This window comes from Antedon bifida, chromosome 6, assembly GCF_963402885.1.
Source record: "Antedon bifida chromosome 6, ecAntBifi1.1, whole genome shotgun sequence".
Taxonomy (NCBI): Eukaryota; Metazoa; Echinodermata; class Crinoidea; order Comatulida; family Antedonidae; genus Antedon; species Antedon bifida.
In genome coordinates, this window is record NC_136231.1 from 5,096,848 (window position 1) to 5,112,557 (window position 15,710).

General features: G+C 30.8%; 1 protein-coding gene across 1 annotated transcript; it reads right to left on the reverse strand.

The window, feature by feature from the left end:
* Positions 1 to 2,642: 2,642 nt before the first annotated feature.
* On the reverse strand, positions 2,643 to 15,704 carry LOC144844585 (ras association domain-containing protein 2-like). Its single transcript, XM_078701562.1, has 8 exons — positions 15,580 to 15,704; positions 10,812 to 10,881; positions 10,109 to 10,190; positions 8,957 to 9,364; positions 8,130 to 8,283; positions 7,590 to 7,705; positions 6,821 to 6,918; positions 2,643 to 6,650 (listed from the first exon to the last, which is right to left on the reverse strand). The coding sequence occupies exons 2-8, from the start codon at positions 10,841 to 10,843 to the stop codon at positions 6,548 to 6,550; spliced, it is 993 nt and encodes a 330-aa protein (XP_078557688.1). The 5' UTR covers positions 10,844 to 10,881; positions 15,580 to 15,704; the 3' UTR covers positions 2,643 to 6,547.
* Positions 15,705 to 15,710: the final 6 nt, after the last annotated feature.

Below are 15,710 nucleotides of genomic sequence, written 5' to 3' on the forward strand. Positions count from 1 at the left end.
ATTTAAAAAATAATAGTTGGAGATCAGCAACAGTACGATTGTTGGTTATAGTTCATATTGACCGTTGTTCATTTTCTTCATTGCACAAAAAATATCATGTTCAATTCAGCCACTGTAATGTATGAAGCAGTAACATTACCAAAAAGGTTGTCTCTTAATCCCTTGAAGTTTAACTAAACCTTATATAGCTTACCTAAACCCTTAATCAAAACCAAATTTTATCTCTTTTACTTTATCAAAATAGTCTCTATACTTGAGGATGCCATACAGTATTTCAAACAAATCGTAGAAAGCATATTGTTTGAATGACGGAAAACGTTTAAGAGACAGAAGAGTTGCATAGTTGACTCAAAGTAGTGGCATACTCTGTCGAAACAACATTGTGCACATTACAAAATTGTTTTTCTTGAACATGGTAGTGAGCGAGTCTGTCACACATCCTCTCCTTTCTACATCCAAAATTACCCTCTGCAACAATTATTTCACATACCTGTGTTTGTATTTTCATCAAAATATTCTCCATTCATATCTAGTCTGTGACCGCCTTGACAGTTAGGAGACGTATCGGAACACTTGAAATAAGGTAACAAACCATAGCAACCTGATAAAATAGAACTTAAAATTTACTGACTTATATCGGTACAACATTATTTGTTGTTATTCAATTTCTTAGTAATTTTAAAGACGTAGTCCTTGAAAAAATGATGTTGTTGTTGAATATGCCATTTAATGTCACAATTATAGTTTGGTTGCCTTCTAATGTGATTTTGGTTGCATTTAACTGTTTATTTCGTCTTTTTATATAAAAACAAAGGTGATTTTTTTTCAGCATTGTTAGTGTAAGTAGGTGCACATTTTTGGCAAAAGCAGGAGCACCAAATGTGTGAATATATTTATCTTTTTTCTATAGCTGACAATTTCAAGTTAAGTATTGATAATTTGAATATTATAACTTGCCAACATATTACAATTAGGCCTACATTAAGTGTATTTAGCTGAGAGAACTCCACTCAATATGACAGTATGCCTGAAACATTGGTTTTGACCATTTACACTATTCTAATTATTGTACAACTTATAAAGAAAAAATCTATCTATACATACAATTAGTAAGGTAAAGTAATCCAATGATATAGATTGACTTCAACATTATATCAGCCACTGTTTTACTTGATTCCTATGTACGATAAAAAATGAATTATTCATAAACAAAATATTGGTACAATAAAATACTGAAAAAGGAAGAAACTAGTGTTAGATTATTTTAATAAATTTGATATTGTGAATTCATGGACCTAACCTAAAGTATGTTAAATTAATCAATGGCAATATAGTAATCCAGATATATTTACATATTTGTGCAATATGTATTGGAAAACATTTCTAAAACTTATATAATTCATCTAGCATCATCCAGTACCTGAGTTAGTTAAATTTCTTACCTAATATTACTCTCCAAAATCGCAGATAGGTTAACGATAAAGCAAATTTGTGTAATTTCCATTAGAAGTTCCTGTTCCAATAGTTGCCCTTTGAACTCCAGCTTTATTTGTAGGGTTAATCAACGAGCAAAGTCTAAGTGATAAACTTAGTAAATACATTTGGAGTACCTACCATAATGAATGCTGTAGATAGATATAGATCATTTTCAACAACAAAATGTGTTAAAGATAATTGAAATAACTGAATGTTTTTACTAACTAATCTACCAAACAAACAGCCATCAGAACCCAACCCAACTAAAGTAAACAAATGTAGGCAATCCACAAGCAACATCAACCAATAACAATCTCTAAAAAACTGCTCAAATCAGGTTGGAGAAAATATATCATGCTGTTATGCTGTTTTTATTCTTACACTATGTATTTTTTGACATGTTTTTACACACAATTTGGCCATTTGGCCACGAGATGTAAATTTGTCAGTATTTTTTAAATAAAGAGGATATATATCAGTCAAATAAATACATTAGATGGTTTAAACACTGATCAGATAAGTTGCATAAAATGATGGAAAAATGAAAAAATATATGAATGAACGTACATGAAGTAACAACAAGCATGCAGTAATAGTTTGTGATACATTATTATATGGTTTAACAATTTGTATTCTTGCAAACAATTTTGAGCTATTGAAGCAACTGTTTAGATTAAATAAAACAGGGAAGACTCCAGATATATAGAACTACATGTTAATTCTTATTTGCATGCATGGACATTGAGACAAATGCTTCCACAGTCAAGACAATGACATCACACAACTAACTCATGCGCATATAGGTTCTAGGGCAATGCAAATCAAAAGCTTCGTAATACCTTATACAGTAAACTCTCCCAATGCCAGACACCTTTGGGCTGGACAAATATGTCTGGTTTTCTGGAAAGTTTGGTATTCAGAATGTGCTTTAAATGGTAAAAGGTATTTGGTACATTTTGGACTTGGAAAATTGTGGTTTGGGGAGAGTTTCTGGTTTTCAGAGAGTCCGGTATTTGGAGAGTTGACTGTACAATATATCTATAAAATATATAATATAATACACAAAAATGACAAATTAATTAACAAATTTGAATACCACAACATTATATAAAGAAGATATTCATGTAAACAACTTTGTAATTTCAACAAAAAAATATAAACTGCAATAATATGAATAACTTTGTAACTTTATTCAAAATGTATCAGATTGTCATTAAAATCATTGTCAGTACAAAAATCAACAAGTGTTAGTAAACAAATACAAAATATTTTGAATTAAACAAAACAGCAGGCCTGTAACCAAGACTTTTAAAAGGGTTCCCTGAGAACTACTGTAAGGACAAGATATAACAGTATTAAAGTAACCAAAAGCTTTTTGGATTCCCTCAACATCATATCCAAAACGATGTTCTTGGTTACAAGTCTAAAAAACATGTTATTATTCTTTAAAGATGTATTGTCCTCAACAAAACATGAAAAATGAAAATAAATAAAATCATAATTTTAATAGGCCATTTTGCAGTTTTAATCAAGTTTTCATTTCCATAGGAACTAAAACAAGGATTTCACGTATAAAAAGCCTAAACAAACGGTTAAATTTATCAGACAATTTTTTTTTTTATTAAAACTGCAGTTTTTTTTAGTTAAATAACTTCTTTTTTTAAATCCAATTTTTGGTCAAAATAAATAAAAGGAACTGTTATGTGACATTAAAATGGCATATTCAACCAAATTTTCTATTTTTCAGGGGACAATATATCTTTAATAAAACTCCAATTATGGACATAAAATATGAAAAGAGAGTGCAATATTTATTTACTTCGTCCACTATGTTACCTTCACTCAAAGCTTAATTATAAAATTCTATATTTTATTTAGTCAAATCTATATTGATTCCCTCATTTGGTATTCTCTGTTTAAAAAATAAGTATATAATATATTCATAAATAGTTATTTATGATCATTATTTGTTGATCAAAAATAATTTTGAAACAATATTAAGTTATAAATGATTTATTATTTGAAAACAAAATTCTTTTCTTTTTTTAATATAAAAACTGCCAACAAGTTGTGAAAGTGTGACATGAGAAGGTTTGATTTTACACATGCATTGTGTACTTGACGACTGCAAGGACAATTTTTATGGTGCTGTTTGTACCAAGTAAATGATATCATCACATGTTTTACCTTAAACCATAAACTTTAACGACAAGAGAAGAACATGCATTGAAAAAGCGCATTGAGGCTTTCAGCATAATGCGCTATATCAAGTACCAGTTATTATTAGTTATTATTAAATAATGTGGTAATTTCAATGATAAAACCAGAACTTTTGATAGGCATTTTGATATGAAAATTACATCTTAAAGTGTCAATTATTTTCAATCACTATTTTTCTTATATATACTGTATATATAAAGCTACTGTAGTTCATTTATTATATACCCGCACTTTCACCAACAATTAAGTATTTTATATAAAAAAAAGATACTTCCAGTCCTAACCTTAAGAACCTAGGTATATGTGTTGGTATCTGGACTATTAATTTTTGTGATGGGACAGAGATACATACAAGCAGGAGAAAAGGAAGTGAAATCAATAATGCTGTTTGAGATTACATGCCTGCACTGTAAACACAATTAGAATGCTGCTGTGGCTGAAGTACTAGAGTTCACACTCTGATATACAGTAAGTCATATCCTTAAAATAGTATATTTTCTGTTATTACAGTAATTGTTTTATGCTGATACAGATATAAGGTCCCAAGTAATTATCAAGTACAGGTAAGTATGATAATATAAGTATACCAGTGTTAACTAACTTTTTTGGGATGTACAGTTAGTACATTCTACTTGTAACTAATGTAGGCCTTTATTAAAATGGCTATTCCACTCCAAAACCTCCAGGGCCATAGCCAGCATGAGGCAAAAGAGACACTCGCCTTGTCTGAAATTTTCACTACCCACCTGAATTCCCCAGCAGAGATCATCATATTTTATGTTAATAATTATAATTAAAGCATCTTTGACTCGTCTGTTTTTAACCTCTCGCTACGGCATTTATGGTCACTCATCACATGTAACAACAATACTCGAGTGGTTATCGAACCTGACTATCATAAAGAAATACCTGGGTTCATATAATTATAATAATGATTCCCCGTCTGCTTGTGTGTGAATGAGTACCTGGTTGAAAAATACTGGGAAGGTGGGGGAAATGATCTATGCCCCCACTTCACCCATTCAAAGTTTAATTGGCTAACAGCTCATTCCCCTATATTCGGTATGAATACAAGACTCACATTTACTTTACAACAAATAAAGTTACATGACAGTCTATGAATAAACTTTTAACCCTAAAAATACTTAAAATAAAATTAATAGTAACCATTATCAATTATAAATTCATAAAAAGGCTTATGTATTTCACTCATATTTCTTTTTATCTACACTATATTTAAACTTTTTACAATTCCACATTTTTACAATCTCAAAATATTACAATATAAATATTTATATCTTCATATACTTGTAAGTTTAATTTGTAGGAGCAATATTTTAAAATACAAGGAAACTGTGAGTACAAAAAGTAGGACTAGACATATATCCCTCCTAACTATACCCCAACAAACAAATACTATCTAATTAGTACTAATTAATAAATTGCATCGTTTAGTCATTATTTAATAAAGAAGTCTGTGGTCAAAATAAAAATCTGTTATAAAATATTGATACATTTTTTTATAAACATTTTCTTTTACAATAATCAGTTTTTTTATTGTATTTTAAAAGACAAAGGTGTCCTTAGGGAGATATTAGGGACTTTACGAAACACGATGGGAAGCCATAGGACGGCTTTAACAAAGTGGGCGGAGCTTAAGCATGAAATTTCATCGTCTTAACTTTTTGAGAACGATAAAGTTGCCATTTTCCCGTTTACGGAGAACGACTAGAAAGAATGTGTATAATTATAACCTTAAATATACAGTTCAAATTACACTTAAACGTCGAATTTTCAAAACTCTAAATAATATTTGAACTTCTATTTCAATTGTGTAATGAAATAACTTTTTATTGGGTTAAAATGGCTGTGTTAAAAGCGGCGTTTAAATGCAAGGCCCTAGCTAGGAAGGCTTATGCTGTATCACCAGAGCCAAGTGATTCAGAAGGGCCCCGCGCCACGAGACAGGGGAGGGATCGGAGAGATATACTGCCGGTCGTCGTCTTCACGCAAGGGTGCGTAACTAATAAAACGGCTATGTTGACTGTTTATGATTTTACACTCTAGTGAACACAGGATATTCGTCGTCCTCCCCCTAACCATCGTGTTTCGTAAGTCCCTAATTGTATTAACGTTAACATGGATGTTTATATAACGCTTAGAAATATTCTTTAAAAAACAAAAATATCAGCAGACTTTATGAAAGAATGTGGTGAAGCAAAACAACATTCTGCAAATTTCAGTTAAAAATAATGTGAAATATAATAATTTTAATTAATTATTTACAAAATTAAATATGCAAATAATATTATTCAAATATGAAAAACAAATAAATTGAATATAAAATTTGGAAACATACAAAATGTGGATATAAAAATTGCATAGTATTTTTTAATGCATAGATTTCAATCCCGTAACATTTTTCCATTAAAATTCAATCAATAACAGTCAGAATTATTATCTTCTTACTAACTTTCCATGTCAATATAACAAAATTAAGAATCAGGAATAATATAATATTAAAACTAAACATAGGCTGCCTAAGGCCTATCAAATTACAATTTTGGATCCAGGATTTATGCAATAGCTGCAATTCACAGTGAAACTCGCATCCCTGGTCTGGGAGTGGGGTCCTGGGGTAGAATCATGGGCAATTAAAGTCTCCTTTTGTATTATTACACCCTTGACCTGCCACCATGCAATACAGTAGACAGAAGTGATGAGTTAATAACGGGGTATATTAGCGAAATTACAAATTTCATTTATTCATTTGTGCCTCCATTTGTAATGAAATTGAAATTCACGTCTCCAATACACGTAACACAACAATAACATTTATTATAAAATTAGCTCATTTTCGTTTGAAAAATTTACCAAACTTTGCCATGGGAGACTTAGCTGGTTCATTCTGTTTATTGATCTTCTTGCGCACATTCTCTCTATATTGATCATACCTATGAAGAGAAAACAAATTATTATTATTAAACGATTGACTTGTATCAACAGATTTTAGCCATGAAGTTCAGGATCTTTATCAGTGGCCCCCGGTATACCAATCCTAAGCCCTCCAACCCTGGGTAGTTGCATTGGAGCCCCATGGGATTATTATAGATAAAGAGCTTACCTGTGCTTAATTTTCTTGACCTCATTCTCCTCTTCTTCTTCGAATTTGTTTAGAATACCTTTTAAAACCACTTCAGAGAGATTCACATACTGCGCAACCTGACAAAAAAATTTGTTGTAATGCAAACAAAGGGGATCTTGGTGATGTGATGAAAGGGACAAATAATGACGTCCGAAATTAGTTGCGAGTGTACAACATTTCCTAGTCACCATTATCATTCAGTTTAAAACCTGTGTGTGAACTGTCTCCACAACTGTAAAGTGATCATCACCAAAATATATAATCTTTTATTTTTAGACTACTGCTAATAAACTTGTAACAAACAAAATTCTGTTTGAAATAAGTTTTACTTTAAAGATGTATTGTCCCCCTAAAAACATGAAAAATGAAGATTAATTAAATCAGACTTTGAATAGGTTATTTTGTAGTTTTAATAAAGTAAATCACTTCCGTAGAAAAAAAAATGGAAAAAATAATGTTTTCACTTATAAAATAACTTGATAAATGGTTAAATTCAACCAAAAATCCATTGGCTGGCAGCCAATTTGACCATTTTTTTGCTTTAAATTCCAATTTTTTCATGTAAATCAATTTTTTTTCGATTTAATTTTTGGTCGAAGTCAATAACTATTATGTGACATTAAAATGGCATATTCAAAAAAAAAAATTTTAAAAATCATATTTTTCAGGGGGACAATACATCATTAACTGTGAAATAACAAATATTAGTTTATGAGAAAATCATATCTGATTTTAGAAAGAGCCTTACTTCTGGGGAAACTTCATCACTTGAGCTGAGGATGAAAATTTTGGCCACAGTCTCATCAGGTCCTAGCTTCACCCGTTGTATCAGAGGATAGTCTGTGGGTTTTAACTCTGTTGCTTCTACAAAAACAAAAATGATGAACATTAATATTAAAAGAATATCTTATACATGTATTTTCTTTCTCTTTCTGTGCTTTATTCCATATCATTTTAGTTTTCTTCCCAATGTGTCATAGCCTCCAAAGAATGACCTCTCTAAAGAGTAGTAGTAAAAAGAGAGGCTAAAAAACATCTTGAGGGGCGGCCTAAAACAAAATAGGTAAATTACAGATGACACAGAATATCAGTTGTTAAACATACAGTGCTATACTATAAAAACTATATATTTTAACTTGGGGTGTGTGCATACAAATGTCCAAGTTAATGCAAGTTTTTCTCTTCTGCTGACTTTCACTTTACTTTTACTGCAAATTAACAATTTCACAACATTTTTCTCTTTCTGTTTAAATTCATGGATTATTTTGATTTTTAAAGTACAACTTACCACCACTTTGCCGTAAAACGTACAGATGGAAATCTGACGTTGGATCTACGATGCAAAATTTTCTTAACAGCAGATCCAATACATCAGTAGTTTGCATTAAACTTGTAATCGTTACACTTGATTGCGTTCCATACTTGGGTCTGAAAACAGCAGTCTAAAATAGACAAAATTAAATATAACTTTTGGTTTCATAAAAGTCAATTAAACTAATTCAATTAATGTACAGTATTTATATACTGTAATAAATAAATATTCACAAACAGAGTGTATTCATCAGCTTCATCTGCAATGAAAGATCATGTCTAAAAAAAAGGGTCAAATCTCTCTATATGAATTGTCCTCAACATACAGTACATAAAATTGTACCTTTTTTACATTGCAGTGGCATAACGGCTATGAGTTCTCACTGGCTAAACCCAGGGCCTATGGGGACCCCTGAGCAGATCCCAGGGGAAGAAAAAAAGGCATTAAAATATGTCAGTATAATTCAAGTGCTCACTGGCTAAACCAGGGAGCTTTAAAAATAATAATTATTTTTATACCTCCCTGGCTAAACTATCCTGGAGCTTATGGGGGAAGAAAATGGCATTAAAATATGTCAGTATAATTCAAGTGCTTACTGGCTAAACCAGGGAGGTATAAAAATAATAATTATTTTTATACCTCCCTGGCTAAACTATCCTGGAACTTATGGGGGAAGAAAATGGCATTAAAATATGTTGAAAAGGCTAAAACCGCCTGAGGCCTCCAGCGTTGAGGGCCATTCAGTATAATTCAAGATTTAACTACCAATCATTGCAATGTATTTCTTTCTTAAATAAACAAACCTTTCTTTTGTACATATGACCACTGAAAGAGGATGTCCTTCCACTTCTTCTCATATTCCGACGTCTTTCAACCGCTTGTTGCCTTGTTTCTTTTTCATCTTCGTGATCATGTCCATTTGTTTTCTCATCCTCTCTGTTATCCGTAATTCTTCCATTCTTGTTTTTTTCTACTTCTTCATTAAACACTTCTAGTCCATTATCGCTTGAATCAATAATCAAAGAGTTGTACATTCGTGCGTTGCGATTCGAATCAACAGCCTTTGATCTCTTACGATCATCAAAATTATCAATTCCTGGACGAAGACTCATTCGTTTCCAACTATGATCTTCCTCCTGTTTTAAATGGATGAGTTTTTGAACACCCCAATACAAGCGAAGTACTCCACTCAATATTTTAACTCCATTTTGCTATGAGAAAAATATAATGTTAATTTAATTAATATTTATTAATAATAATTAATATTATTAATAATAATTATTATAATGTTAATTTAATTAACATAGTATTTTTATGCATTAATTTCATATTTGTAAACTACAGTATCATATAGTGTTAGTACAGTAGTAGTCTATCAGTGTGGACATCGACAGATTACTCTTAGAGAGAAAAATTAAATTAAAAGAAATTTGTTAACATCCCTATAATTAAATGGTACAATCCACAAACCCTTCTTGATATTTCCATAAATAGTACGTTTTATTGTCTAATTGATACTTTCATAATCTTATTACAGTACATCAATTTTATGATTATTGTTGAAAAATGTCCCTTTCTGTAATAATAGAAATCAAAAATATGCCTTTCAATTATTGTACAGTAATAATTATATTTCCATACAAAATCAAATCATAGCATGTGGAAATATGTGCAGAAATCAATGTTTGTCAACCTCTGCAGTCACTTTTCCAAAAACGCATGGCAGTCAGTATACTGTACCATACGAGAGTAATGTGAAACTTTGAATTGTAATTGTTTTTTATTTATCTGTTTTTGTATACAGTATCTCAGAGCAAACATAATTTCTATGTATATTTTATATGCAAATGACTGTTGACAATAAATGGAAATAATTTCCCACTGATGAATGAATGCCTTTTTTTTTCCACTGAAAGCTTACATATACACATTTTTTTTTTAAAAACAGCCAATACCTCAGTAACCGTTATACGTGAACTTGAGAGTGTATTTGACTGGTACTGTTCATACACCTTCAGCTGAGATGCAAATATTTGACTATAAAATAAAATAGAAAATTATATTTAAAATCATTTATTTGATATATCAGCTACAGTTTATTGAGACTATTATTATAAATATCAGACATACTGATATTTTATATTGAAGTCTGTCTCAAATGTGTCTTTTTTAGAGTATTCCTACTTACTAAAGATACATTCACACTTGTTCTGTCTTCCGTTCTGCGAAACGGAACAAGTGTGAATGTAGTTTAAGGCAATGTACTGTATAGACTTTTCATTCGTATTATTTATAATGGGTGGATGAATGAAACTGTAACTTTTATTTATATATTATTCATTTATACTGAGTGGCCTCTTTCAGTCAAATACTGGTCTTCCAGAAGGCCCAGTTGCGATGTGATGTACTAGCACACCGGGGTTACCCCCTACTCGTCTCGAAAGATGTACTAGGTTCTTTAAAGTGCACATGATCTAGATGTGTACACTGGACCTATGGTTTATAGTCCTTATCTGAGCAGACTCGTTCTACCACTAGAACTATGGAGCGAGTGAGCCTCGAACCCTTGCCGATGTTATGGCTACAGTACGTAATTATGGTTCCACTCATTCACTTTTAATAGAGTTTGCAATAAAATATGCAGTGTTATTACAGTACCTGCCCACAAGGTCCTGATACCTTTGATCCATTGTTTCAATTTCTTATCACCATGTTATAATGTGTCCATCTATAAAATAAAACATAAAGGAGCATAAGATATACCTGTACTTACTGTATTACAATTTAAGATATTGCAAAATTTGTTATGGAATACTACAGTATAGGTACAGCAAGCATAGAAAAAAGTCTACTATAGGTATACATGTTGATTGAAAATGTTCATAGTTTGAAGATACGTTATTATAAAAATTCTATTTGGTCAAAATATAATTTGTATAATAAGGTATACATGTTTATTGATTTTTTTAGACTTCTCCATTATAGGCCTATTATTATTATATTGTTATATGAGGCAATATTATACAAGGACAATGAGTCCCAAGTGCGACACTGTCGTAAATAAAACTTTACAATCAGTGAGCTCAACAACATGCTAATTCATTATACAGTAAATTACTCACAATATTGTAGATATGTACAGAAGCCTTCTAACTTACAAAATGAACAAAGAATGAATTCATCAATTTTTTCTATATCATGTATGATTCAAAACTGCTTTTATAACCACAACTGAGGAAGGATGTGTTGGATTGAAGTGCCATTTATAATCCCTTAACTGTGAAGTTCAGTCACCTCTGATACTTAAAAAATGTGTAGGTCTATTTTTTTGCTTCTGGTGATCAGAGTGCTTTTAAGCGCAATTATCTTGTTATGCCTTTTAATTTTAGTGTGAATGAATTTACATTCGATCTATCTTGGTATTTTTTTGATATTTAGTTTTGTTCTACTGTAAAACAAATGATTAAATGTAAATCTTATCATTTCTCTAGACTTGCCCCAAGTATGTAGTTGTCTTTTTTATGTTAGTCCACCAGCAGTGAACATTTCGATTTTTGTCGTAATTGTGAGTATTATAATATACGTATGAAACGCCATATGTGCCAAAATATTTATCTTTACTAATTACATGCTAGAACCTAGTCTATCATTCCTCGAGAACAAATTTTAGGATCCCAGTGCATCCATGGAAATGAAGGACTAATAAATTTGGTCATGGTAAAAATTATCTGCTGGGAAATATAACATTACAATAATATGGCATGGAAATAAAAACCTTGTACGGTTATACTGGTATACAAAAGAGGAATATGGTACTATTTACATAACACAACTAAAATGATGACATAATAGTCTACTTCTAGACCTCTTTGGACAATACTGTAAAATGTCTTGACCTTAATATTGTATAATAGTACTACTGTATCTATCTTGAAATATACTTTGCCTACAGACATTAATACAGTACGTCTGCACATTTCAAATGATAATTATATTTTGATTAAGGAAGTAAAAGAAATATTTATTACTGTTGTTGGCACATATCATTCAATATACAAAAGATTAATTCATTTTCATTTCATTCATTTTTATGCAAACTGGTACAATTAAAGATATTGTCATTCTTTTATTAATCAAAAATACTGTCATACTTTTGTTTTGTAAAGTTAAGGGTAGAATTGTGTTAATTCTTATGCACATTCATTACAGACTGAGACTGTATAAAAAGATACTATACAGTAGTTGGTATAGTAAGTATTGCATACACAAGATTTGGAAAGTCAATACAATGTACCTATTCTTTTGCATACAATAGATACTTGCTTAGTTAGGGTTCAGTAAGTTCTGAATACAGCAACTTCAAAGAGGAAAATTGTATTAAATCCCCATTTACTTGTATTTCCTTAAGATAAAAAATTAAAATATCATTACCAACTAATTTAAATCACATCCTCATGAAACAAAATATAAAGTTATTTAGAAATTACTGAAGTAAAGTGTTTAATGTATGATTTGTACTAAAACGAAAGAAATTTTAAAATATTTAAAGCTGACATCAGCAAAAAAAATTTTATTTTAATAGTCTCCAGTGAAAGTATATTAGTAGTACAGGTAGGTGTATCATCAGGATTTTGAGCCCCTTCCAGATGGTTTTGGAATTGGTACACTACACCACTTCCGTTGTGGGGGTGGGTTAAATAAAGTTCACTGATACAGTATACTAGACATGAAATAAAATAACCATATGTCCATTATTAATCACTTTTCAAACAACTTTAGTAGTTTAAGTAGGTTCATTAACTTCTTAAATTTCATAGTAGTTATTTAACCAATGAAAATATAAAGACAGTAGGCCTACAAATTCGTTCTACTTAAAGCATCCTGTGTTATTTTTCATCTTCATTTATAGGATCAATTTCAGACTAAATGCGTCAATGCTCGATGCAGTTTCTCCAGATAAACTATATATCGAAAGCAGAAGAACAAGGAATCCTTACAGTAAAGTATTCTAAGGTGGTAGAGGGCATCTACAATTGTTGTTATCATGTATCAAATACTAAAGAAACAAATAACTATTAACAGTACTGTACATTATGTTTACAGCATGTACTGTACTGTAGATCCTAACTTAATTACGGATATTATTATTAATGGCAGCCAATATAAAAGTCCATTAACATTGGTGAGGGCGTGTGGCGCAGTGTGTTGGACGTTGGGCTACTGACCGTGAGACTGAGGTTCAAATCCAACTCTCGCCGCATTGCTTGTATCCGTAGGCAAGATACTTTACTTACGTTTGCCTCTCCCCACCCAGGTGTATAAATGGGTACCCGGTTAGATAGATCAAAACACAACTTTGCGCTGATTACTACTGTAGCTGCATTATGGGAATATGTTTCCATACGTGTTTGAATTGATACAAAAAAATGGGTAATAATGAGGGGTAATAATGTCTAGCGCTTATAGGTTTCACAACAATAGGCACTATATAAATCCAGGATATTATTATTCAACTAATGTATTGAAATAGTATAGAATATGTGTATATATAAACAAAAATATAATTTTTTTTTTTTATTATTGATCTGTTAAGAAAATAGTGAGTAAGACTACACATTTGATTCAACAACAATATTTTTAGTTTACATTACATCTTAAAATGTTGCCACACAATACAATCAATAGAACATTATGGTAATAATGTTAGCCATACAGGTAGTTTTACACTGTTATATTTCTATGGATACCAATGTAATATAATCAATAATAACCTAAGGATATAGACACAACATCAATTAATTATTATAGTGATATACAGTAAAAGGCTTTGTCTTCAAAATTAAAGCAGAAAAACAAGACAAGAACATCAGTGTACTGTACCCTCTGTGTCATATTATATAATTTCTTTTCACTACCAGTATGAAAAATATTGTACAAAAAGGTTTTATTTATGAGGCAGTAGGAGAGGATCCAGTGGGAAAAGATGGACATTTAAACAACACACTTTCTATTTTAAGCTTAATTAATAATATCCCACAATCTGCAATAATAACGTAATTGAGTGACTAAAATTCACACATAGAAAACATGAGCAATCCAATAAATGACACTTCCAAATGTCTACAGGGTCAGGGGTTCCTTAAGGGTAATGGACAAGGTTATATACTGTATACTGTAGTACAACAAATGATGTAATTATCAAGCATTAATTATCAAAATACTCCAAATAACACATCATCTAATTAAAAACATGAAATACAAATTGGCCATACTGTACAGTAGGCTACAGTGGCAGATCTAGATTTTGTATTATAGTAGGGGAGAAGGGATAGGACCTAACATTTTACAATTAATTGCTGAACTTAACCTACTGTACAGTATCATAATGCTGTACTGTAATTTTCAACATCAACATTTGAATCTATTCAATCAAAAAGGCAAACACCAAATTCATCTTTAATTTATATATTTCTGTTTTTGTTGGGTGCATCTGTTATTTGTGCTATAAATCCATTAAAAATAATATATATTACTGATATTGTTTTTTTCTTATATTATACTAAATTATTGCAATGGCCTCTGTAACATTAATGCAATTTCATAATACAATTACAGATTAATATGAAAAAAGACCTCATGAGAATTTGTCTGTCCCACAAAATTACTCAGAAAATTAATTTAAATTTTTAACTTATTAAGTTCATCAAAAAACAAGATCAAATTCTATGATACATTTCCTTCAAATTAGTATTTTCAATGTCTAGTAAACAACAGAACAATATTACTCATCCTATAACAAATTAGTTGTTTATAAAGATAAACACAAATAAAATAATATTAATATATTCCTTAAATTATTTTTTTTTAACACAGAATACTGTTCATAAAATGGAAAAGAATGAATTGACAAAAGCATGAGATGAATGTACTCAAGTTTAGCTTTATGGTGATGGATTTTATCATAGATATTATTATATAATATCTTTTAGAACATGGAAGTACTGTAAAGGCTTTCATCTTCTGGTAATACAGAAATGGCTGCTGCAATCAAAGTTAAATCAAAATCAAACTGATGAAAATATCTAGTATAATCTAATTGTTGTTGAATATCTTTGGTATGACATTAAATAATATAATATCCCTAATACAAATTATAGTATCTAGTTAGGTCTATCACTGTCAGCAGGCCGCAAACAAATTGATTGCAACTTAGGCCTATTCCTACAGGTACCAACGGTGTCCACATATCACCCGCTAGGCTGGCTGTCAACAAATTAATCAATCAAGTAAATAAATACTGGACTGGTGGACCCCTGGCCTGGCTTGTGACGTCTGGTTGGGCCAGCCTGAAGTGAGTGCCAGTGTATCTGTACTGCCTGAAACTGTTACTATTTAATATAATAAAATGTATTAACTATGTACATACCTATAAATACGAATAACAACTAAGTTTGCTTCTTGTAGGCCTCAAATTGTGTGGAAACCACTGCCACCTTCCAACACGCAAGTTCACTTCCGTGTTGACTTTATACCGGTTGGCTTCACACAACACGTACT